At 46.8% G+C, this 24,116-nt stretch overlaps 1 protein-coding gene across 2 annotated transcripts in view; it reads left to right on the top strand.

The window, feature by feature from the left end:
• The window catches only part of RUNX1 (runt-related transcription factor 1), a 234,543-nt gene that overhangs the window by 161,707 nt on the left and 48,720 nt on the right, over window positions 1-24,116 (top strand). For both annotated transcript variants that reach the window (XM_012661819.1, XM_012661820.1), the window contains exon 6: window positions 8,337-8,441. In XM_012661819.1, the coding sequence (XP_012517273.1) occupies window positions 8,337-8,441 (105 nt within the window). The remainder of the gene's footprint in view (window positions 1-8,336; window positions 8,442-24,116) is intronic.

Below are 24,116 nucleotides of genomic sequence, written 5' to 3'. Positions count from 1 at the left end.
CTCATCCTAATGCAGTGGAGACCCGCCACCAGGTGAAGCAGGAAACGGGTAACACCAGATACAAATTGTAGAAAGATACGTGGATCGTGGTTTGAAGACTGGAAAGGACATTTGGAGGGTGCTTGGGGGGCTTAGAGAGCAATGCGGAGACTGAAAACTTGCATTGTTCCTCTCAGACCTGTGTGCGTCCAGGGCGCAAGCACCCGTGTGGTAAATGGCATTGAAACTGGAAGTCAGCTCCCCGCTCCAGCTTGCCTTAAGCCTTCCCTCTCTTCCCTCTCGCCTCATACCCACCTACCCTACCTCCTCCCTGTAGCAGCAGGTAGTCACAGGCTGGTCAGCAGGCACGGAGGACCCCAAGGCCACCTTCCTTGCAGAATGTCCACACCCAGGCCTCCCTGCCCAGCTCCATGTGGCATTGGGCTGTGTGTTTGAGGTACATGTGCTGAGGTCACAAGCAGGGTCACGAGTAGGCCAGCCCCAGGGGATCACTGTGGTCACCTGCCCCATGTGGTCCCAGCCCGGGGACACAGCCTGACAGATGGGTGGAGATGGGGGAATTTGGAGGTGCCAACCGAAGGGCTGTCCTGGATGGAAGAACAGGGCGGCAGGTGTGGCCTTGGCCTCAGGAGGGCTGTGAATTTAGGGTCTTGGGGTGTTTGGGCTAAAACTTAATTCCCCAGCTGAGATACTGGGGAACTGTGATATCAATTAAAAAAGGAACATTAGAAAGGGGCTGTGAAATCTGGGGAAAGGAAATGCAAAATTGCATGAGAGCGTCCTGGAGCTTTGCGGGTTAGGTGATAGTCCTCGTGGAGAAGGAGGCTTGCCCATCCGTTCCTTCTGTGAGGCCGAGCGCTCCTGCCCTGCGGCTGAGTAGTCCAAGCCCGGCACGCCCACGCTGCGGAAGAGAGCCGTGCCTTCCAAGTGGGATTACACGTCATAAAGAACCGGCTGTCAAACCGAAAGCACCTCAATGATTCATTGATTCATTTATCAAACTTCTTTTTATTGTCTCGGAACAGAAGATACAAAGATGAATAAAAGGCTGTTCCTGTCCTCAAACAACTCATTTTCTTAGAACATCTCCGGAGAAAATGCTTTGCATGTCTTCATGCCTTCAGTTTTCTCCAAGTAAAACTGCTATTTTTCAAACAACCCACCTTTCCAAACAAATGCTATTTCTGTGGAAAACCAAGTTTGGTATTTTAAGAACCTGATTTTCAATCTGACTTTTTTTTTTTTTTTACGAGACAAGGTCTTGCTGTGTCGGCCAGGCTGTAGTGCTGTGGCACGATCATAGCTCACTGCAACCTCAAACCCCTGGGCTCAAGTGATCCCCCTCAAGGAGGACTATAGGTGCACACTACCATGCCCAGCTATTTTTTTAATTTTTTATAGATATGTGGTCTGCTATGTTGTCCAGGCTGGTCTTGAGCTCCTGGCCTCAAGCAATTCTCCTACCTCAGCCTCCCAAAGTGCTGGGATTATAGATGTGAGCCACCAACCCTATCCTCAACCAGACTTTGGAAGGTTATCCTCATACCAATAGCGTGGGCCTTTGGTCTGCCTTTTGCCTGTGTGGATGCCGGTGCGATTAAAGATATCTACAAACACGGGGCACTTTGCACATAAGTGTGTACGGTGCACCCGACATCTTAGTTCAATTCAATTTAGAGATCCAGGAAATTATGTGCAAGTTGAAGGATTTATACCCTGTTCAGAAATCCCCATATAAATTAATTATACAACTCCACTGTCAAAAATAGTGGCAAATGTTTGGATAGGGAAATGGAAGAGGAGCAAAAGCATGAATTTTGGCTGTTCCAGTGGAAAAGTGAGAAATACAAATTAAAAATACTTTGCGAAAAATACTCCAAATGCAGATTCCTCCTGGAATCTGACGGTACATTAATTTTATTAATCATACTTAGTTATTCAAGATCAAAATTAGACCCAGAGCACTCTATGGCAAAAGGAGAAATCTCCCTGCAACCTTTCAGACTCTTTCAGGGTTTCCCAAATTTGCGAAGAGCAGAACTTGAGCCTTCATTGGCTCTCTTGGTTTTCAAAAGCTGCATTTTTTTTCTTTTATTTTTCCTTTCTCACTCTCCTGGGTTTTTCAAGACTGTGAACACTACTGGCTTTCCCGCAGAGATATTCTAGAGAGTGAAAAATGTTGTGATTGCATTTCCTGAGGAGTATGACCCCCAGGGCAGAGGGATCCTTTGTGCTTGCAGCCTTCCTTTGCGTGACAAAGGGCAAGTTTCACATCCCCTGAAACTGCCCCCAAAAGGAGAAGATGACTCACAGATCCAAACCTACACCGAAGAGAGGGACAGAGGAGCCAAAGCAGGTGGACCAGCTTGCCAGGAACAAAGCCTGGGGAGGCATCATCAGCCATCACCGCAGGAGTGAGAGGTCGCCCCTCAGACACTGCTGTGCTGGGCCCTGGCCCGAGCTCTCAGATGGGTTACTCCACACCTGAAGGAGAAAGGGTTTCGAGCCACGCTGTATTCCTCTTCCCACCCCTGGTGTTTTGGGGAGCTGCGTGCACATCCGCGGCAATCCTGAGGTTTAGCCACTTCTCGATGTGGGGAGGCAGCGGAGTGTGTGCCGGGCCATGCGGAACTGCAGCGTCCAGCCGTGGTGGCTTTATTTGACCACAATCAGCTGTCAGAGTTCACCAGGCCTGGGGCCGTAAATGTCAAGACTAATCAAGCGCGGACCTGGGGCCTCCTAGCTGCCTCGCCGGAGACCATGTGTCCAGGCAGCAAGTGTCCGGGAAGACTCGCCCCGTGACTCTCTTTCCAGCTAAATAAAGCAGTTAGTATTTTGCCCTGGCATTCAGATGGACAGACTGGCATCGAGGGAGACAACACGAGTTTCCGTGAGGAGCGTTCGGCCTGGCTTGTGTATGTGGCATATCAGCCCCAGTCACAGTTGTGCCTTACAAAGGTCGCCAACTGGTGGAGCAGGAGTGAACTTGAACTTAGAAATGCAGGTCGAACTCACACCTGGTAGCATCTGGATCACCTGCTGAACACTGACACACACACACACACACACACACCCCTCTCCCACCATCAGACGTCACTGGCCACATCCCCAGCTCCTCCGCAGAGGATCTGTCACAGCTCTGGTCTTTGTGGAACCACATCTATCGTGTTTTTAATGATAATTTAACTGACATTTACTGAGAGCTTCCTCTGTGCCCTGCTTCTATATCCATCATTTCATTTAACCTGCATAACAACGCTGTGAGATGGAATGGCTGTTATTTTACAGACGGCAAAGCTGAAGCCCCAGAGACGTTAAGTAACTTGCCCAAGGTCACACAGCTAGCAAGTGGCAGAGCTAGGCTTTGAACACAGGTAGGTCTCCTTCATGGGATTTTATAATGAAGTTCTTATCCCTTGTTGCTTCTAAGCATACGTCAAGACAACCCTCTCCCCTGTTGTTTCTTCCCACCGTTGTTCCCAGTCCTAGTGTTTGTGCTTCTAAACAGTGGTCCTCCTGGAGCCCAACCGCTGCTCAGAACTGCTGCTGCTGCTGCGGTGGTCTGGTTTCCACGAGCGGAAGGAGGGTCTCGGTGCTTCTCCCTTTCCTCGGCCCCTTCCCATGCAGGGCACCCGTGACCCCGCCGTGTGCCCCCTCTGGAGCCGAGAGCTACAGCTTTTGAGCAGCACACACAAGTCGGCGCTGGGGTCATCTGTGCGCTGGCCAGAGCCTCTGCTGGCCTCACGGGCCAGGGCCTCCCTCCTGGGCAGGGCCTCCCGGCAGGCTACTGTGAACAGGAATGTTCCTTCTCCCTACAGCAGCCCAGCCCTTCCGCCCCTGCATTTTGTCCCGAAGAGCCGATTTGGGGGCTGTTGTTATTTAGCCAATCTTCCTCCTTGCTACTCTGGCTACGGCTTGCTGAGAAAAACACTTGAGAGTCTTTCATTCTCCACACCCACGTACTTAAAATACCAGGCCCATAGGTCATTTTAATGAGGGAATTTGGCTAATAACACGTGTGCCCTGGGGCACAGATCCCACTTCTGCAGGTGCCGGCCAGGAAGGGCTGTGTCCCGGCAGGGCTGGGCCAGACTAGGGCGGGTGGAGGGCAGAGCCCCGGGTCCCGTCAGGTGTGCCCGTTGGCTGAGCACAGCCCATGGTCAAGAAGGGTGCCAGGGCTGGTGGAGGAATACAAAGGCAGCAGAGGGCGGGGTTTTCATGGAGTGGAAGAATGTCCCATACATGGTGAGAAAGAGTCGTCACTCTGCCTGTGAGATAATAAGCAAATGTGCTTCTACACCAAGCTGTAAACAAAAGAGCCCATTGGGAGGGAGGCCACCGACATCTCCTCCTTGGTGAACCACGTGACCATGGCCAGCCACCCCACTTGGTAGTGTTTGCTGGGTACGTACGTCTTGTGACGGTATAAATGATGGTATAAAATAACAAGAGTTATGACTATGGCGATGACTTCACAGGTGTTCACTTGGTTGAATTTCATTCCTGATTAAGCAGCCTAGTCTGTCGTCAACCAGGAGGACATCATAAGCACTCAACTGCCGGAAGCCCAAATTCAGCTAAGAAAATGCTTTCGAACGATTACCCAGGTTTACAGTTGGTGGTCAAGTACAGCTTGTACAGTAGAGTCACTGGGACAATTTTCACTTTTTTGGGTAGTGGTAGAGCACGGATAAAATACTGTGAGTCCAGATTCCTGGTGCTGGTGCCACTGGGTTTGGAGGTAGAGATTTATGATCTCAGTGACAATAACATAAAGAACAGTGAGCATAAACTTTGGGGGTCTGGGTTCTGTTATATATATGAGCTGTGTGACTATGGGAAAATTACTTAACCTCTCTGAGCCTTTGCTACCTATTGATGAAGGACAATAAAATCTATCTTGCTTATTTCATGAGATTATTGTGAGGACCAAATGCAATACTATGTAGGAAAGTATTTAAAAAGTCCTAAGTTCTACACAGACCTAAAAACACCTATATTATGACTATAACGCTGCTTTGTTGTCCTTTAGGAAGTCGTGAACAGGATGGTTGTAGGAGAGCCACCGTAGGAACAGGAGCGTAAAACACACGGGTGCCTGTAGAGCAGTTGTCACTTGTAGCACTTATGACTTGGTATTTGTACTGGGTTGAAAGGTGTTTCCTAAAAATTCATCTAGAACCTCAGAATATGACCTTATTTAGAAATAGGGCCTTTAAAGGTGTAATCAAGTTAAGACAAGGTCAGATTGGATTTGGATGGGCCCTAAGTCCAATGACTGATGTCCTTGGAGAGGGACATTTGGAGACAGAGGGACCACAGCAGGAGTCAGCCGTGTGATGACGGAGGCAGAGGTTGGGGTGCTGTCGCTGTGAGCGAGGGAGGGCCCAGGGGTGCTGGGACACACCCAAAGCTGGAAGAGGTGAGGACGGATCCTGCCTGGAGCCTTCAGAGGGAGTGTGGCCCTGCTGACACTTTGTTTTGGACTTCTGGCCTCCAGAACTGCTAAAGACTAAATTTCTGTTGTTTTAAGCCACCCAGTTTGTGGTAATTTATTACGCAGCCCCAGGAAACTAGTACAGTATTTTTATGAGCTCTGAAATGCTGAAGTTGCAGGCAACAAGGGAAGCACACACGGGCCCACACACCCACATGGCCACACACTTACACAGGGCTGGCTGCATTCTCGGAAGATAAAACGCAGAGGGTTGAAGTGGCATTGTATGCATCCCATGAGCCCCTCACTTTGCAGACCAGTAAACTCAGATCTGGGAAAGTAAAATCATTTGTGCAAGATCCCCAAACTTTTAACTCTCTTGCTGGAAGAACCACCTGTCTCTCCGTCCCTTTCTCTCATACACACACGCCTAGACCTATCAGGCCCGGGGCAATGTCTTTATCCATCGCTGGTGTCTTCAAGCTCCTTTTTTTTTGCATTTTAATTCCCGTTCTACCCTGAAGCCCCTTCTCCCTCTCACCCTTCCCCGCCTTTCTGTGAGGGACACATGGGGGTTACAGAACAGGATCCCTGGCCCTGGGGAGATCAGGCCTATACAGCCACAAACCCCATTCAGTCTGACATCCTAATTAACCAAAGGCAAAGAATGACTTATGAGGCAGCTCCAACAGCCACGAAGCGACTGGTCATCAAGGAAGTCTGCCTGAAAAGCGAGCGCCCGCCCGGCCCTGGACGTTGGAGGCAGGAGGACTCGGGCAAGGGGTGGCCTGGGTGCTGGCGGGAAAAGACCCCAGAGTCACGATGCCATGGCTTGCAGGGGAACTCAGAGGACGTGGGCCGGGAGTCAGGCGGGTGGAGGAGAGGGAGTGAGTGAAAAATAACTCCAGACAGAGTTTTAGTAGTGAGAAGACTCTAAAAGCTGGGATTCAGTCTCGATGTGCAGGTAAGAACCCTTGTGGATTCTTGACAAGGAGGGGACAGACTGACTTGTAGGACAGTGGTTTGCCAGGAGGGGAGCAGGTGGTTGCAGCTGCTCCAAGGCCGCAGCTACCGTCGCTCCTCCATCTGTCCCAGGAAAGCCAGCGGCTGAGCGGTGACATGGGCAGTTGCCCTCGACACCTTCCTCCATATCACGTGCCTTTTTCACTGCACGCAGCCAGGGCCTCTTCTGCCTGTTCCTCTACTTCAGCCAGATGCATGGCAGGATCCCCTCTGGGTGTAGCCTGGTAACATCTGAAGGCCGTCCCAAAGATGGCAGATCTCTAAGTCTCATCTCTAGGTTCCAGGGAGAAGACTAGCTGATGGGGAAGATGGATCTGGGTACAGGGCCCCCTGGCACCCTGGTGCTCTGCTCCTGGAACACCACTGTCCAGAAAGCATCCCCAAAGCATCACCTCTTCTGTTAGACGGGCCAGCCGAGACTCTGGTTATAAGGCCACACTGAGCAAAGCAGGCTTGACCAATCCTCACTCGCCATTGTTCTTTTTATCATAGACTTTAAAACAGATGGAATACAGATTCTTGCGGATTGTTTGGTGGAGGTTTTTCATGATTAGGAATAGTGCCTTGCTGTGGCCAAAGGTTATATTTTCATTGAACATTTTTCTGTGGGCTTCCTTTATATTAAAACTATATGGCAGTTGGAAATATTCTACTCTTTCTAACTTGGAGAAGAAAGATCATTTGAGTTTTGAAATGGTAAATGGCTTTTGGAGCAGATGAGGCAGTGGATGGGCATGTTTTGTTTCCCTTTCGTGTATTTTTGATTTCCTTTCATGCTACATGATTCGGAGGAGAAACCATGATAATTGAAGAATGACTGTATTAATATACTTAGTCAAACGTTCGGCCCCTGTTATGGAGCTGCAGGAAACAGAGAAGAGAAATGAAGCGAACACAACACACCACACACACACACACACCTTTGAATACCACGTGTTAGATACTGTTTTGACAATTTTACTCATATCAACCCATTTAATCTCCCCCAGAACTCTACAAGGTAGGAAAAGATGCATGTGCCCATCTTCCCGGTAAGGACACTGAGGCACAGAGAGGTCCGGCGACTTGCCAGAGGTCAGCCAGACAGAGTTCAAACCCGGAGTCCATCCTCTGGACCTCTTGGCCAAGAAGAAATGTTTTTAAATTATTAAACTTAGACAGTGAAGATGCTCTCGCCTTTTGTGAGATATTTAAAATGTTTACATGGCACTTACGTGCATATTTTTATTGCTAGTTCTTCCTGAATCTCAGTCTGTCAGTTCTGTATCCTTACATCCATTTATTGACCATAAATTATGATCTGGCCAATCCTAGGAGTGCCTCTAATAACATCTGGCATTTTCAAATAGTATTTCAAATCACCCAGAATTAGTATTTTAAAAATACGGAGAGAATAATTCTAATTTAGCCTATCCTCAAACTTGGAAATTCTATCTTTCCTAATCCTCAGAGGTACAAATCTAGAGGGGAATGATGGACATAGTTTCTTTCACTCCTCTTCGGGCTGCGTTTTAAATACTTGGGGGGCTGGCGGGGGGCTGGGAGTGGAGAGCCGCCAATCTGACTCGATGGCTCCCCGGAGGCTTCAGCTGACAGAAAATAAATTCTACTCTTTCTTGAGCCCGTGTTATTTATGAATGATTAAATTAAAGCCATATAACTATGTGAAGTGTTACACCTTGACAAATACCGTAAGTGTGCAGAACTTAAGCAAAGCCAAACTCAAAGGCGCATTGGAAAAACCGGGAATTTGTGCAGAAGTACTGTCATCTTTCCAGTTCAGGGCTGGAAAGCTTAAATGAATGATCGGTTACCCTGCGGCTATATTTAGGCCATCTTACTTCAGTCTTTTTTGTTCTCTTTTGTGTCTCAACAGGGAAAAGCTTCACTCTGACCATCACCGTGTTCACGAACCCGCCACAAGTCGCCACCTACCACAGAGCCATCAAAATCACGGTGGATGGACCCCGAGAACCTCGAAGTAAGTGGGGCCCCGTCGAGGATGGAACACCCTCGGGGCTGGGACACTCAGGGACCGTGTCTCAGAATCCTGGAGCTTAACCTCTCTCTCAGGGGAATGTTGGGCCAAAAAAAGGGCAAAAATAAGTTCATTGTCAACACTCTTACTCCTCAAAGGTTATTTCTGAGCATTGGACTCTTTTTGAAGCATCCTCTTAGAGGGCAAAAGGAAATTAGGCCGACTCAAATGCATGTTAGAACCATTTCAGGGCTGCATGACACTACGAACTACTCCCTCAAATACATAGTGAAGTTCAAGAGGATCAGAAAAAAAAACAGTAAATGGAAGATTGGCCAAGCACAGGGACAGCCGAGGGTCAGAGTGGACCACAAAGGTCTGATTAGCATCCCTGTTGGTCTTTGATTAATTCATTAAGGCTGGAGATGAAAACGATGAAAATGACCCTTTGCTTTCTGTGGTAGAGATCAAAATCTTATGACAGGACTGTTTAAGGTAGGGAGTGGGAGGGTAAAAGAATGCTTGGGGAAAACCAGTAAATATAGAAAGTGGTACCAAAAAATAGCTCCTGTGAGGAAAGCTTTTAAAAAAAGGAATGGGGTTGTTTAGTCTGCAGAAAAGATGTCTTCACAGTGACTTAATGACTATCTTTGAGTAAACACAAGAGTAATAGTCTTTTCCAGAACCACACCCTTCCCCAGGATCTGAGGCTGGGCTGCCGTTCCAGGTCTGTGGAGCCGACCAGAGCCCCCGCCCAGCATCCTAATGCCTCCAAACCGTATCAGGTCCCTGGTGGAAAATTAATTTTCTCTCCTCTTGGACTGAGGGATATTGAAAAACAGGGTTTTCTACTGTCCCCAAAAGCTGAGATGAAGGGAGGTCAGGTCATAAAGTGGAATGGTTAAGAATTTGGGCTTCAGGGGCAAGCAAGTGGAGTTCTTAAGCCTTCACTGAGTTACAGAGCCTCTCTGAACCTCAGTTTCCTCTTCTGTAAAATGGAGATAATAATGAGAGCTTCTTTATAAGATCAAATGAAATGAGGCTTTGTGCCTGGTGCAGAGAACGAGGTCAGGAAATCTTAGTGATCCCGGATAGTGCATTCCTGTCTGCGTCTCTGGCTACTGTTCCAGACGACCTCAGCGTGGTGGTTCAATGCGGGCTCTAAGGCAGCTCTCTCCCGGCCACCCTGTGATCACTGCAGCTTGTAGCAGACTTTCCTGTGGTCCTGGCCACAACCTCATGGCATCTCAAACACCTGCTAGCACCATTCCCTGTGCTGCTTACACTTTCCCAGTGCCCCTGAGTGGGTGGAGCCCAGCAGAGAACCACCGTGCCCACCAGGGACAGCCCCCTAGGACTTGGTGTTCCTTGTCTGGGTCCCCTTGCTTCCATTTGCTGTGCCTGGTCACTCCCTCCCCTTCAGACCTCAGTTTCCCCAGAGGACCCTCTCGGCTTTTTCTCTTTAAGCCCAGCAAGACTTTCTGGCCGTGCCCAGACTCGGGCAACTCTGGGCCTTGGTAACCTCACCCAAACCTCACCCAATTCTTCTTTATATGTGAAAATCAGGCCACAGGCACAGGAGCACAGGGTTCTAGGGAATGACCGCGAGCACCTCCTAGGCTTCCAGAGCCAGAATGGCAAGCCAGAGACGAATAGTGACCTGGCATTATACAGGACGTAAACACCAACATGCCTTTGCTCTCCACAGAGGACCAAAGAGGAAGTAGGCTTAAATTATAGCAAGGCGCAGGGCTGGAAGGAAGGCAGTTTTTAGGTGCAAGGAAGTCGACTTTGAGGGTAACTAAACTTAGAGACGGGCTCATTCAGGAGGCTGTAGAAGCTCCATGTTTAGAAATTGCAGCAACAGCCCTCTCTTAGTTCAAATGCTGATCTGCCTGAGGAAGAAGCTCAAGCCAGGTGACCTCCCCGGTATACCTTCTACTTCTGTTATTCTCTCATGCATAAAAAAGGCTGGGTTTTGCCTCACTGCCAGCATTTCCTGTAGCATTCAAAGAAATACCAAGGTGGTTGGGCTTCAGAAAGTAAGCGGTGGCTGCTCTGACTTTTAAGAATTGGCAGTCACAGGGGAAAAATACGTCGCCGTGATTGTAATGGCCTGCCTGTGTATACAGTTTTCTCTGCCCCTGCTGTTTTATAACTTAAGAAAACAGTCGTTATGGGGAAGGGCCCTTTGAGCCGACATAAGAGATTTTGCTTCCAAGAGCCGCCCATTTTTACGCCGTCTTTCCTGCCAAATAGAATTGGGGGTCTAGGGAAAAATCAAATGGGTAGAATAAGTATGATTTTATAGCCCCAGGTAGGTAGTCTCACATTTAACAAGGGACTTCTAGAAAAAAGGCAAATGCGTACAGACTCCAGGGCGACTTGAGTGATGTTGACTTTTCTATTCACCCTTGAAGCAAGGGTGGGCCATCACGGCTAATTTTAGTATGCTGTTTTCTTCTTGTTATTTGAACATCTTGACTCAAGGTGGGAACTTGTTTCTGGTGGAACTCTGCTCACAGCTACTTTCCACTGCAGTGTGAAGGGAGGAAACTGCATGTAGTGCAGGGCCAAGTGGTCTCAAATCTCTGGATGAATAAGACCTCCCATCGTGGTGCTGCAAATTCCGGGCAATTATGGCAAAATGGCCCTGGAATTGCCAAGTTGAATCGTTTTGAAAAGTCCTCTTGTTTCATCAAATCAAAGACTGTGAGAGCTGGGAGGGGCCTGAGAGAGCTTTCAGGATAATCACCACATAGATAAGGAAAAGCAGCAGAGGGAAATGAAATGATTTTTCTAGGTTTAAAAGAAAGAGTTGGTGAAGAAGCCAGAAACAGGATGAGGAGTTCCCGGTATCTAATCCTGTCCTCTTGTCCTCCATCTGCCTGTCCGTTCGTCTTTTCATCTCTCTGTCCATACCTTACCATGTGTACAGCATCTGTTGTAAGCTCTTTGACCTGGCCTCAGAATCCTCGTGTTTAAAATAAGGAGCTGGCTTACATGATTTTTCACATTCGTCCTGGCTCTAAGATTGTCTAGCAAGGACAAATGGTAGCGCCTCATTGCAGGCATGGAGCTTCAACTTGAAGCGTGCGTGCAAGCTCAACTCACTCCACCCGCCATTCAGGGACTTCAGTCAAGCGCTAAGAATAACAACCTGTGCCACAGCCCACCTGCTGGTTGTGCCCCTCTCCTCTTCCGTGGTTTTCAGTGGTGATGCTGTAGCACAAAGTGTGTGCCAAAGAGAATGACAACTGTTTTTCATTGCAGACAGTTACTTGCTCTTTTATAGTAACTGAGCTGCCCCTTAAAAAGTCAAAATTAGTTTTTTCCATATTCCATGGGATTTTTTTTTACATCTTATATAACCAATATATAAATTATTAATTATTGAAAAATTTACTTCATTCTGAAGAAAGAGGACCATCAAAAGGTATTGTCTGCCCACGATGGGTTCTTGCTAGCAGCAATGAGGGCTTTGTTTTCAGTTAGCAGGTAGAACACTTAAAAGCTTGTTAATATATTGAAAGATAGTCTTCTCTTTAAGCATGAATGATATAGAGAAAGGATTTTTCAAGAAAAGGATATTTGAGGGTTGTTTTTATGTAGTTTTTTTTATATTCCTGGGATCTAATGAAAAACTCCCACTCTCGGCCCATGCATCTGTAATTAGGTGACTCTGTGCTAACAATGAGATACCAAAGCATGTTCTCTGCAGATATGTCACTAAATAACTCAGATGCATGAATTGGCTCAGTGCCATGGAAGAAGACATTTTGCTAAGGAGAGGTGGAGGAGGGTGAGCAGTTGGAACCCTGGCTGACCTGTCGGGGGTTCCCGGCCTGGCGCTGTGGATGGGGCAGATAACCGTTACATCCGGAGCACTGAGAAACCTAATTAAAAATTGAAAAGGTTAATAAAACAAATATTGACCATTTCTGGGACAACTTCTGTCCTTGGGTTAAAGGAATTCTTCACAGTGACTATGTTCTGCTGGAGCTTTTGAGGTTCACAGTCAGGGATGGAAAGTGGAGCCACTACTTCAAGCCTCTCGAACGCTCTCTGGGGCACCAGGCTCCTCGCTGACTAATCTTCTTTGTAGGGAGTTACAGTTAAAACAAGTCTCTTGAAGGGCCTAACTCTTCAGCTCTCAGGTGCTTTTTAAAGTACTTAGTTGAAATCATGTCACATGAATATAATTTTCTCCTTTTTTTAAGGCTTTAAAAGCAATGAATATAGTTTTCTTCTTTGGTGTCAAATGTAGATAGCAAACCTATTTTGTATCTAAATATGAGAAATGGGATCTTTATGTATGGAGAGTATGTCTCAAGTGAAGAAGAGAAATGCGTGAAAGGTAAACTTATGGTGATAATGGACCTAAAAATACTTGGAATGAAGATTGTCCAGAAAAGAGTGGGATGACCTTCGTAGTTATGGACTGCTCTTATGATTAACGCTTGGTTCTTTTTTAAAATGTTATTTTCTCTTAATGATAAAAATACCTGATAATAACAATAGCTAACATTAGATGGTGTTAATTACTTGCCAAACACCATTCAAAATACTTCACACATATTAATTTATGTATGATTTTTGAAAGAATGGATAAGGAAATTGAAGCAAAAAGAAGTTGAGTACCTTGCTCAAGGTCACAAAACTAGTAAGCCAGGATTTAAAGCAAGCAGTCCAGACATTGGCATTCACAGACGCCAATGTCTCTTTTTAAGAACGGCACTAACTGCTATTTGAGCTTCGTTGTATTGTAATTTCTGTATTTTTTATTAGGAGTTTATCAATAAAGTTCTGGTGCACATGATATTCTTCGAGAAAGCAGAGTCCTGTGCTCTGACATTTGTCATTTTTTTTTTTTGTACTGATAGGAAGGAATCAGCGTTTTCCCCAGGCAATACCTGCCTGGGGAGTTCCCAGTGCACAGCCACGGCCACGCTGGTCCCATGTGCCAGCAGTTGGTTCAGCATCTGTCACCAGGGTCTGCTTGGGGCCCTGAACCAGGGGTGATGCTCTCTCCAGTGTCAGCATGCAGGAAGGATGAACGACCCCCAGGACAGGTGTCTGAGTCTGCTTCCCCCTTTAGCAAAAGTTTTCTGGAAGGCCCGTGCGCACAGCCGGCAGCCTGCAGGAAGCATGAAAATATGTGTCACTCGTTGCTCCTGAATGGTTATCAAAACGTCAGATGGTTTTATGGATCTGTGACCTGAGGATTGTAATTACCAATCTACAATCACCTTGTTCCCTGGGGGTTGCTGCAAGCATGTCTTCCAGGTCACGAACTACAATCTAGTTAACTCCCCTTTCCTTGGAGTCTTCAAATATCAGATTTAGACTTTAGTTCTTTCTAGATGAAATCCTGATCCACAAAGGAAAAAGGAAATAATTATTCCGTCCCTCCCACCCAATAAAGTAGGAGTGAGGCGCAAGGTCACAGAGGAGGGAAGTGCCGCCCTTACTTGTTTCCGTCCCCCTCCTCCCTTTCTGAAAGGTATTTCAGGCCAAGGCGAAAACTCTGGGGAGCTTTCCCCTGGGACTTTAATTCCTTCTGTGCTAAGCTACCAGCTACCTGAAGACTTGGCAAAGGCAGTTTTTAAAGTATTAATAATAATCATGCCTAAATGTTTCCAACGAATTTTAGAATCTCTTTCTGTTTATAATTTTTGGTAGTATCAAAGCAGACCAAGAAGAATTTTATATGCGCAAGGATTTCCCTGACCCTAGAGTTGAGTCTAAGGTCTGGATGGGCCCCTAGAGCAAATGGGAACCTCAGAGGACCCTGCAGGGCATGTGCTTCTGCCCCAGAAGCAGCAAGCACCCAGGTGACACAACTCTGGGAGAGCAGGGGCAGTCCAGGAATTCTTGGCAAACTTTCCTACCTTATACAGAAGCCACTGTGGCTTTTAAAGATGGCATTTGTATTGCTGTAGAAAGGAAGAAAAAAAGGTTTCTTCCAGGTACCATGAAAACCCAAAGAAACCATCTAGGTACTTTCTCAGTCTAATGTAGGCTGCGGAGAGGAGAAACATGGAATGAAATTTAACCCATTACTTTGAATTTCTCCTTCCATCTGGACCATTGCAAAACCATATCAATATTTTGAATGCCACACCAGTAAAGTTGAGATCTAAATTAGTATGTCACAGTCCTTGTTAGAATTTCTTACATGATATGCTAGAAGAACAAAAAAAAGATCTTGTCTACATGTAGGATTCAGTTTCTTGATCTTAAAACACGTAAAAGGGTTTCTGGATCCTGGATTCGGGGGGCCTGGGTTTTCACACTGGCGCCACCGGGCCAGTGGGTGTGAACTTGGGCAATTATCTTAAATGCTTTAGTCCTCATTTTCCTCTTCTGCCCAAACCAGGCAATGGGATGAGATAATCTCTAAATTAGTTCTCACTCAAAAGGGGTAACAGAATATCGTCAGCAAAATAGAGCCACAGACTCCCACACACAGGGCCCCTCAGAGGCCAGGGCCTCCTTCTCTGGGCAGTGCCATCCTAAATCACATGCACTCGGGTCATGCATCAGATAGATTTTGCTGTAAATTTTTTAAAGTGCTTTGCAATTTGTTTTTGAAATTCTCTGGCTATAGGTGGCCCTGATTTCTCTGCCATCGACGTGTGGTCAAGCCTAGGGTTGAGATCCCCATTTTGGCACTTACTAACTGTGTATGTGCTAGTACCTGGGGTGGGTGTGGGGCTGGTCCCGCTGAGCTGCTGTACGACAGAGACAGTGGCTGTCCTAACACTATGGGGCTGGGAGGCTGAATGCAGCGGCCTCCGTGGAATGCTTAGAACCAGGCCTGGCACATACTACGTGTTCAGAAGAGGTCTGCTATCATTTGCATCTGGTCTTGAAATCTTTCTGGAAATGAGAAAACTCTAAACAAAAAAGATTTGTGACTCCTAAGTTTAAAAATTCATGGAGTTGTCATAATGTTGCCTTTTTTAAAATATTTAATTAAACATTTATACATTTTGATTTTCCCCCCTAGTTTTCATTTTATATTTAGACCCAGTGAAATTTCTTTTCTGGCATATTTATGGGCCTTTGAAACACCCTGGGCACTGTTCCTAAGTCCCTAATGGGTAAATGGCCTTGCCCCCAAATGTTGCATTTTGTGAAAAATTCAGGAAGAAAAATCATGTCTGAGTAACATCGCAAGTTGGTGCTTGAGATCTAACATGTGAGACTTTTTCAGTGTATGCAAGACACGGCTGCAGAGAGTCCTTCACTCTGTCCTAGAAATGTGACATGAAATGAGGCCAGTCTCTTGGGGTCAGAATTCCTATACTTGGCTAATGCAGCACATCTCCTGAGGGCGTTGGGATCTCTGGCTGCAGCAAAGCTTTGCAGGAGTGGAAACATGGTCGGCTACACTTTGAGTCTCCTAAGCCAGCGTATGGTGCTGGAGAGCCTTCCATGTGCGCGTGGCGGCTCAGTCAGCTGCCCGTGTTCTCTGGGGCCTGAGGGAGCGGCCCCCGCCTGGGATGTTTGGGCCCCATTGCTTCGGGTGCATGTCCCACGAGGACAGGTGGACCCACAGCTTGCTGATGGATTGAGGTTGGCAGTCATAGCGTCACAGCACATTATAACACATCTGCTTCTCTGCTTTCAGTGAGATTTAGAACTTTCTTCATACCCTCGCCACTTTCCATTTTTCATTTTGAAAAAAACTCTCCCTGAGTTTTCCCGAAGGCTTGGTTTCTTTCCTGTAAGCCATGTAGCTAGGGAAGGCATTAGGAAGAATTTGATAAACTGGATCTCAAAAGAACTCCACCACCTCCATCAAAATAATAAAAATAAAAATTCTAGAAGTTTAGCTTAAATAAGTAAAAGCTTCCCCCTCACACTAGATCTGCGTTTAAGTTCATTTCGGCTAACTGGCCATTTCTGTGTTCTCCTGTTCCTTCCAGTGTTCTTTCCCTTTAAAATCAACATTTTAAGAAGCTTTGCTTGTTTGCTATGAAAGTATTAAAAGTTGACAATACGCAAAGGGTAAAGCAGGTGTGATCTATCACCGCATGTTACGTCTGTACTGTCAGACATATCACAAGACACTGACATTTGCTCGGATGTCTGGTTCACAGTATGATTTCCATGTGGTATGTTTTTACCAAGTTCTACCCTGTGAGTTATGCAGTATCACTGGAAAAATTTGCTATAGCCAATGGCCAAGTATTCTGGATATACATCCACAGGTGAAAGAAAAGGTGAAAAAATATTTAAGTACCCAAAGCAAAGTACTTTTCTGTTTGCCTTTTCTAAAAGTAACACAATGGAATTAATCCGTCAGCTCCCTAGGCCCCTATAAAGTAAGTTAATGGCCGTACATTAGTTTGGTACTTGGGTGATTTGCATATGCTCAGGCTCCATTAAAGCAAATATTGACTAAGACCCAGACTGTCACTGAAATCTTCCAGCATACTTTCATACACCGAAATGTTGAACATCTTGTTTGTTTGATTTTGTTTTTATTTTTGTTTTTGTTCACCATGGCTTAGAAGTCACCTTCTGATTGTTGAGATAAGAGTGAACATTTGAAATAAGTGAGTTCTTAAGTATATAAATGTATGGCCCTTTTGGATTTGTTCTCGGTTTCACCTTATTTTCACTTACCTTTGAAGTGGTTTTATGATATTTCTAATTCATTCATTTTAAAGAGCGAGGAGAGTACTTAGTACTCAGAGTGACGTCCTTCACGCCTCTCTGACATTGCTTGTAGGGCACAGCCCAGAGTCCCAGAAGTGAACCAGGGTGCCCAGGGAGCCTCAGGGCATGGGAGACGAGTTTGGAACCAACCACCCTGGCTTCAAGTCTGTTCTCTGCTACACCCTAGCTGCGAGTCACAGTTTCCCCATCTGTAGAACGGGCTTCATGATCCCCACCTTGTGCATTAAATGAGATAGCCCAGGAGGCAGGCTGCAGCTGTGGCTGACGGCCTAGGCTCCAGAGCCTAATTCAACTTGCCCTCTCCTTCATGATCAAATTAACCTCCCCGCAAGTTCAGCCCTCTCAGATATAAAACCAGGAAGATGATATCCTTACCTTGGGTATTATTGTACAGATTGAATAAAGCAACACAGGAAAGAACATAGCACAGTGCCGGACACAGGGGTGTTCCTTAACTATTTGCTGCTGTTATTAAAGCACATGCTCTGGGCAGGCAGGTCCCTTTGCCTTGTACCAGAGCCCTTACCAGGGGAAACACAAGGAATTCTGCCCAAGTAGGGGCCAGATATTTGCCATTGCCAAGTTACTTAAAGAAAGAAAAAAAATTCTGGCAGATTGGGCCCCAGGATACAGTACAATGAGGGCTTTTTTCTCTTTTCCCTCCCACCTTACCTATTATTAATTCCAAATACTCAGTCACTGGACTGGCTTCAACAAATTTATTCCTCATTGAAGCATAACCTTGTTAACCATATTGCCCTACTTCCTTGAGGGAGAAGTGATCTTTTGTCAAACAACTAAAGGTTTTATCAAAATATAGTGCTTCTTAACTGAACAGTCAGCACCTATGCTGTTGTGTGACTGTGAAGGCTCTTAGCATCTAGAAACTTCTCCTGGGTCATCTATAAGATGGGAACAATAATGTGAGCTCTGTCTACTGCATAGGGGTGTTTTGAATGTCTTGAGATAATATACAGCAAAGTGCTTTTTAAACAATCTCTCAATCAGATAATAGAAATATAATAGATATATAATTAGGTAATTGAAAAATAGAAAAATCTATTATGGCTTTGCATGTAATATTCAAAAATCTTAGGGATCTTAAATAAAATAATTGGTTTCTTGAAGGTAGATTTTTATCTCATCATTTTTTAAAATTGGTGAGAAGAAAATTATAGAGAAAAAGTAGCGATGTTTAACTCAGCCCCACTGTGAATCCATACTTTTATACATTTTACCTTTTTCCATTAGACTAACTTAATATTTTCATTGACTACAACTAAATACCCTTTTAAAATGTTGGAAACAGAAGAGGCAAACAGTTGTGAGTTGCATTTTGTTTGAATATACATGTTTCTTTTCTAAGATCAAATACATTTTCCCCCCCTAAAACTCTATTATTCCATTTCCTTTCAATGAAATGCTCACGCAGCCAGAAGCTTGGGAAGAGGTGCGAAACACGTAAGATTTGCTGAGTCCTTATTCCTTCCCCTCCTCGGGGCTTTTTATATATGCTGCTCGCCTGAGATTTCTGGATTCGGTTTCAGGGAGGTGAAATGCTACACGCTGAGCCTTGGTGCCAGTTTCCCAGGATGAGTCAAAGACGGCAGCTGCCTGGAGGTGAGGCTCTCAGGGCTCTGGAGGCCAGCTCGCTGTCCTGTTCATTTGCTGACAAGCCACTGGGAGCAGCTTCAGAGAAAGCCGTTCTATTCTTCGGGTGATTCAGACAGTCTCAAAATAAATAGGTAGCTGAGTACAGGGAGAAAGAACTGGAAACCACTGAAATTTGAGTCTCGAGGGCCGGGCTGTTCTCGGGAGCTGCTCTATTGAACTCTAAAAGGAATCCTGAGCCCTGGGCAAGAGAGCGGCCCTCCCAGTGGAAAGACCGCCTGCCTGCCAGTCGAGTCTGAGGTCTGGCCCTGCCTGGCTCTGGGAAGCTCAGCAATCACATCTCCACTTAGACCCTCAGTTTCCTCATCTACAGAAGGAGAGCGAGAGGGATTTAATGATTTTTAAGGTCCTTATCAGCTCCTAAAAGTATGATTTGATGTCTGTAGGAGCAGCTAAGCTTTCAAAGCATCCTCTTCTGACCTTAAGAAGAAGAGCCAGGGGGTTGTGGTTGGCCTGCCAGGCTGGGAGAGTGGGAAGGTGGAGGAGGGGCAGGCAGAGGAAGGAGCAGGGAGGGAGAATGGATGTCCTCGCACCCCAGGCCAGTTAAAGAGATGAAGAAACGTCCGCTCCAGAGAGACATGCCCTAAGCAGGGGAAATCATCCTAACTAGATTTCCCAGGACTTCGGCAACACTTAAGAAAAAAAAGACATCCTTAAAGCCACAAACTGCTCGATTGTCCATGCCCCAACACGGCCAACTTCCCAAAGCTGGCCGGTCAGAGACCTTGGTGTTAATTCCTCGGCCAACTAAAAAGTGATGGTGGGAGTTCTGTTGACTTAATTGTTGGAGTGTTTCTGACTTTGCCTCCTCACAGTATTATGGGCTGTTCTTCATTACCTGCCCTACCTATCTTCACAATCTAGCCGCAAACAGCTTTGGTTGACCACACCACTTCCCTATTGAAAGTTAATACCGTTTGACTCATTCTGTGTTACTAACCTGAAGCCAAAGAAAACAAGGCAGAGAATAACCGGCTTGTATGGAGTTTGGAAAGCTCTCAGAGGCCCTGCCTTCAAAATGCTATACAGTAGCTTTACTATATCTCTCTGCTGCAGCTGCACAGAAAATGAAGGAAGCAGAAGTGGTCGAAAAAAAGAAAAATTGGGGGTAGGGAAGAGACAGCGAAGGGAGTGGGGTGGGCCCCTCTCAAGCCAGGCAGAGCTGCCGCAGTTTAGGACGGCTTCCCCTGAGCCCAGACCTTGCGCTGACACTCCGGGGCATTCACACAGAACAGGGGCTGTTGATGGAGCTCAAGGGAGAGAAAAGTTCAGAACTTTCAAGGCGGTTCTGCTGTTGTATGTGTAACAGAGAGGAGCTGGGAGGCTGGTCCCACCAGGCCAGCCTGCCTGGTAGGCAGAGCCTGAGGTAGACAGGCCGGAGGGAAGGTCTGTAGCATTCAAATCTGGAAAGTACTGGGGAGGGAGAATGTTGCTGGGATTTGCTAGGAAAGGATGGAGGCCCGGACAGCCTTCTCTTCCTTCATTCCCTAATTGGCTCAGGTAAGGTCACGGAGTGGTGGGGACTGGGGCGGGGAACTTGTGTCTTGGAATAAATAGAATTTTCCCTTGCAACGTCACCAGGCAGACAGGGGAACCAGCATTCTCATCACCATGCTGTGGCTCTTTGCGACTCCAGGCAAATAGTTGCTGGCCCGTTCAGGCAACTGGTGGGCGAGTTTCCCCTCCCACAGGTACCCCTGCCCCGCTGGCCGCTGCTTCTAGCGCGTGTGGACAACGGTGGATAAAAGTTCGCTTGACGCGTGAATGAAGTTGTCATCCCCCAAACAACCTCATAGTTTCTTCTCCGGACAGTGTGAGGTGGGGCCAACGGCCCATTATAAACAACAACTGTTCACTCTTGCCTTGCTCACTAGTCAGTGCTCAGGAGCTGGGCCTGGCCGGGGCCACTGTCCTTTGACACCAGCCAGGGCCTGCTCAGCCCTCTGTCCTAGGGCTTGGTGAGGCCAGCCTGGAACTTCTGCTGGCATTTATGCCGAAAGAGTGGGCAGACCCAGGTGCTGTCCCCCCTGCTTCTGGGAAGGCCCCTGGCACCCAGTGGGCAGAACCTTTAGAAAGAGGAGAGAATTTCCTCACCCTCGTTTGGAAGCACAGAGGAGCGGAGCTCATTCCGCACGCTGCTGGGGAGCACCCCACAGTACGGCTGGTGCGGGAGAGGGGCACGTAGTCACCCACTCACTCCTTCACTCCTGTGCTCATCCAGCATTTATGGGGGCATCCCCCAACCTTGGAAGGGCCTGTCCGAACACGCTCAGTGTCTGTGCTGGGTGTGCGCACCGCCGACACTCACCCCGCCCGGCCGTCCTCCCTGTAGGGTCCGTCTGCGGGAGGAGCCACTCGGATCAACAGATCCACATCCCTGGCAGTTACCGCTCTCAGGTTACTTTAGTTACACTCTAAGCGGAGGGTTTCCCTGGGACAATGCCTTACCCCAGGGAGGGTGGGTGATGCTTGCGATTATAGGCTAGTCGAGGAGAAAGAATCTTGAACTTGTGAGCTTTCTGCACCCCTCTTGCGAGGCTGTCTCCAGCGCCTCTGCAGAGGGCTGCTGTGGTCAAGAGAAAAAGCCATCAGGCAGGTCCCCACCCTGAGCTGCAGTTACCTCCTTGGTCACCAGACAGACATAGGCAGTAACCAATGGCAACGGGGGTGGCAAAGTTTGACTGCTCTGCCTTCAGGGAGGCCCAGGTCTTCACGAGCTCACACGAGGGGGCTAAGAACTCCCTGCTCGTGACTGCAAGTCTTGAACTCAGGGAACAGAGTTCCGTTTTTATTTTTGTCCCTTGAGTCTGGGGGTTGTAGGGGGTGGGGTGGGGGACTTTGTGTGGGTCTTCGGCCTAAAGCTGCATGAGTTGTTGACCTTTCTCGGCCTCCTGATTTACTGTTGCTGTCTGCACCTGTCCTTTTATGCTTGTCTCCAGTGGTCGTGTCTTAGCCCAGCCGTCCTCAACCTTTTTGGCACCAAGGACTGGTTTCGTGGAAGACGGTTTTTCCTTGGCTGGGGTGGGGGAGGTGGAGCTCAGGAGGTGATGCAAGTGATGGGGACCATACAGATGAAGCTTTGCTCGCTTGCCCGCCACTCACCGCCTTCTGTGTGCCCCACCCCAGTTCCTCAGTTTCATGGAAGACAATGTTTCCATGGACAGGGGGCTGGGGGGCTGGGGGGTGGCGGCAGAGCTCTGAGGCCCAGTCCCTAACAGGCCACGGACCAGTACCAGTCCACCAGTCCACAGCCCAGGGGTTGGGAACCACAGTTTTAGCCCATGTCTTGGGGCCAATCAGGGGACACTTTGTGTGTATGTGCATGTGTGCATGTATGATGTATTTATCTGTGTGTTTCTGCGTGTCTCTGTGTGTGTGTGAAGGTACTCACTAGAAAGAAATGACAAAACTGCGCTCCACTTCACTTATGTTGAGGTTCTATGCTCAACTAAGCACAAGAGCCTTTTATCCATTCTTTTTTAATTTTTACTATGATAAAAGAAAAAATAGAGAAGATGAGTTTTGCTGGCTGATTTAACTTCTAATGAGACAATTCTCCGTGAAACCTCATATGCTCAGTTATAATAATTTTCCTCAACAAGTAGTTTTTCTACAGTTACATTTCAGCTGAAAACTTTAATTCCAACTTCTTTTGCCCCAAGTGAATTCTGTTTTCCCACAACCTAATGGAGGACAGTTGGACGGCACCAATCATGAAGGTCCTAAGTATTCCTTCCTTCCTTCATTCGGTCATTCAGGCAACATTTAGTGAGCCTACTATGTTCCAGGTGTTCTTACAGGTGCTGGAGAGATGGCAGTGCAAAAAAGATACAAAATAGCTGTCCTCATAGACCGCACAGTCCAGAGGGTACACACAGTCCATAAGTGACACTTATATGTGTTGTGGAGAAAACCAAAGTCGAAGGGCTAGGGATTGGCTGGACAGAGAAGTTTGCAACTTAAAATAGGGTCTCTGGGAATCCTTCAGGGAAAAGATGACATTTGAGCAAATACTTGAAGGGTGAGAGGGATCAGGTCCACAGGAATCTGAGGGAAGAGTGTTCTGAGCAGAGGAAACAGCAAGTGCAAAGGCCCTGAGGCAGTAATATAGGGGCAATAGCAAGGTGGCCAATGTGGCTAGAGGAAAGAGGGGAGTTCAAACTGTCTGCCTTCTAGTTTCAAGTTGGATTACTCCAACAAGAATTGGTTGAGTAGATAATCATGGCAGATGTAATTGCTATGAATGTTTTTAGAGCTCCTCAGAATAATCCGTCTTAGTCCCTTAATTCCAGGCTTCCAGATAAGGAGGCTGAGCGATGAAGAGACTTGCTCTTGTCCAAAGTAAAGTTTGTTAGAAAATCAGATTGAAAATGGAGAATTCTCCACGCCCAGACTGGCAGTCACGCTTCCCTGGTGCCGTGTTGTTTCTCTAGAAGGGAGAAGGATTAGGCATCTGCATTAACTCCTTGATCCTGTGGGCACTAAGAGGTCTTATCTGCTACGTTTCTGGAATGGAATAATAGGTTCCATGTAACCCTTTCCTGCCATTCCCCAAAGTCCTTCCATAGATGGCAAGGCAGAAGCTACTTCTACTTGATTTCAAGGAGGAGGCCATGAGTCAGAGCGTGGCTCCGGCTCTCACCTCATCCTATGCACAAACTGGGAACAGAACTGAAATTGTACAGGCAAACAATGCAAAAGTTACAGTGTTCTCATATCCCTGTGATCTACTGATCTAAAACTGTGTAACGTGATGTGCCTCTCTCTTCATTTTGGGTTCACAGAAATTTGAGTGTGTGTGTCAGTAGGTGTTGAGAGCGAGTATATTTTCAGACCTGCCCTCTCCCTCTAACTGGCTGTGTGAGATTGGGTAAATGACATAACCTCTCTGACCCTCACTTCCCACACATCAGCCTTAAAAACTAAGGCTGATTGCTCTGGCCCTTCTCCAGTTCTGAAGCACTCCAACCCTGTGTTATTCTCTTAGCTTAATGACATGAAAAGAAGTTGGGGAGGGCAGAGAGTGTGGCTACCCATATTTCTATAACATTGGATAATATATAAGCATGCATATATAATATGTATTATAATATTTACTGTATCTATATATCATTATATATCATTATATATTTTACATTGCATTATATATTGTGTATACAATATATAAATTATATATAATATTAAGCAATATTTTCCAACATTAAATTAACCAGCAGATGGTTAGGTGTGCAGTTAGGAAGGGTCATTTCACCACCTGCAAGGGGCTTCAAGGAAGGATCACCTTCACGTTCGTTACCATCGCTTTAAAATCCTAAT

This window comes from Propithecus coquereli, unplaced genomic scaffold (assembly GCF_000956105.1).
Source record: "Propithecus coquereli isolate 6110/MARCELLA unplaced genomic scaffold, Pcoq_1.0 Scaffold736, whole genome shotgun sequence".
Lineage (NCBI taxonomy): Eukaryota > Metazoa > Chordata > Mammalia > Primates > Indriidae > Propithecus > Propithecus coquereli.
The sequence above is the reverse complement of the archived record's forward strand: the minus strand, read 5'-3'. Positions and strand labels throughout refer to the sequence as shown.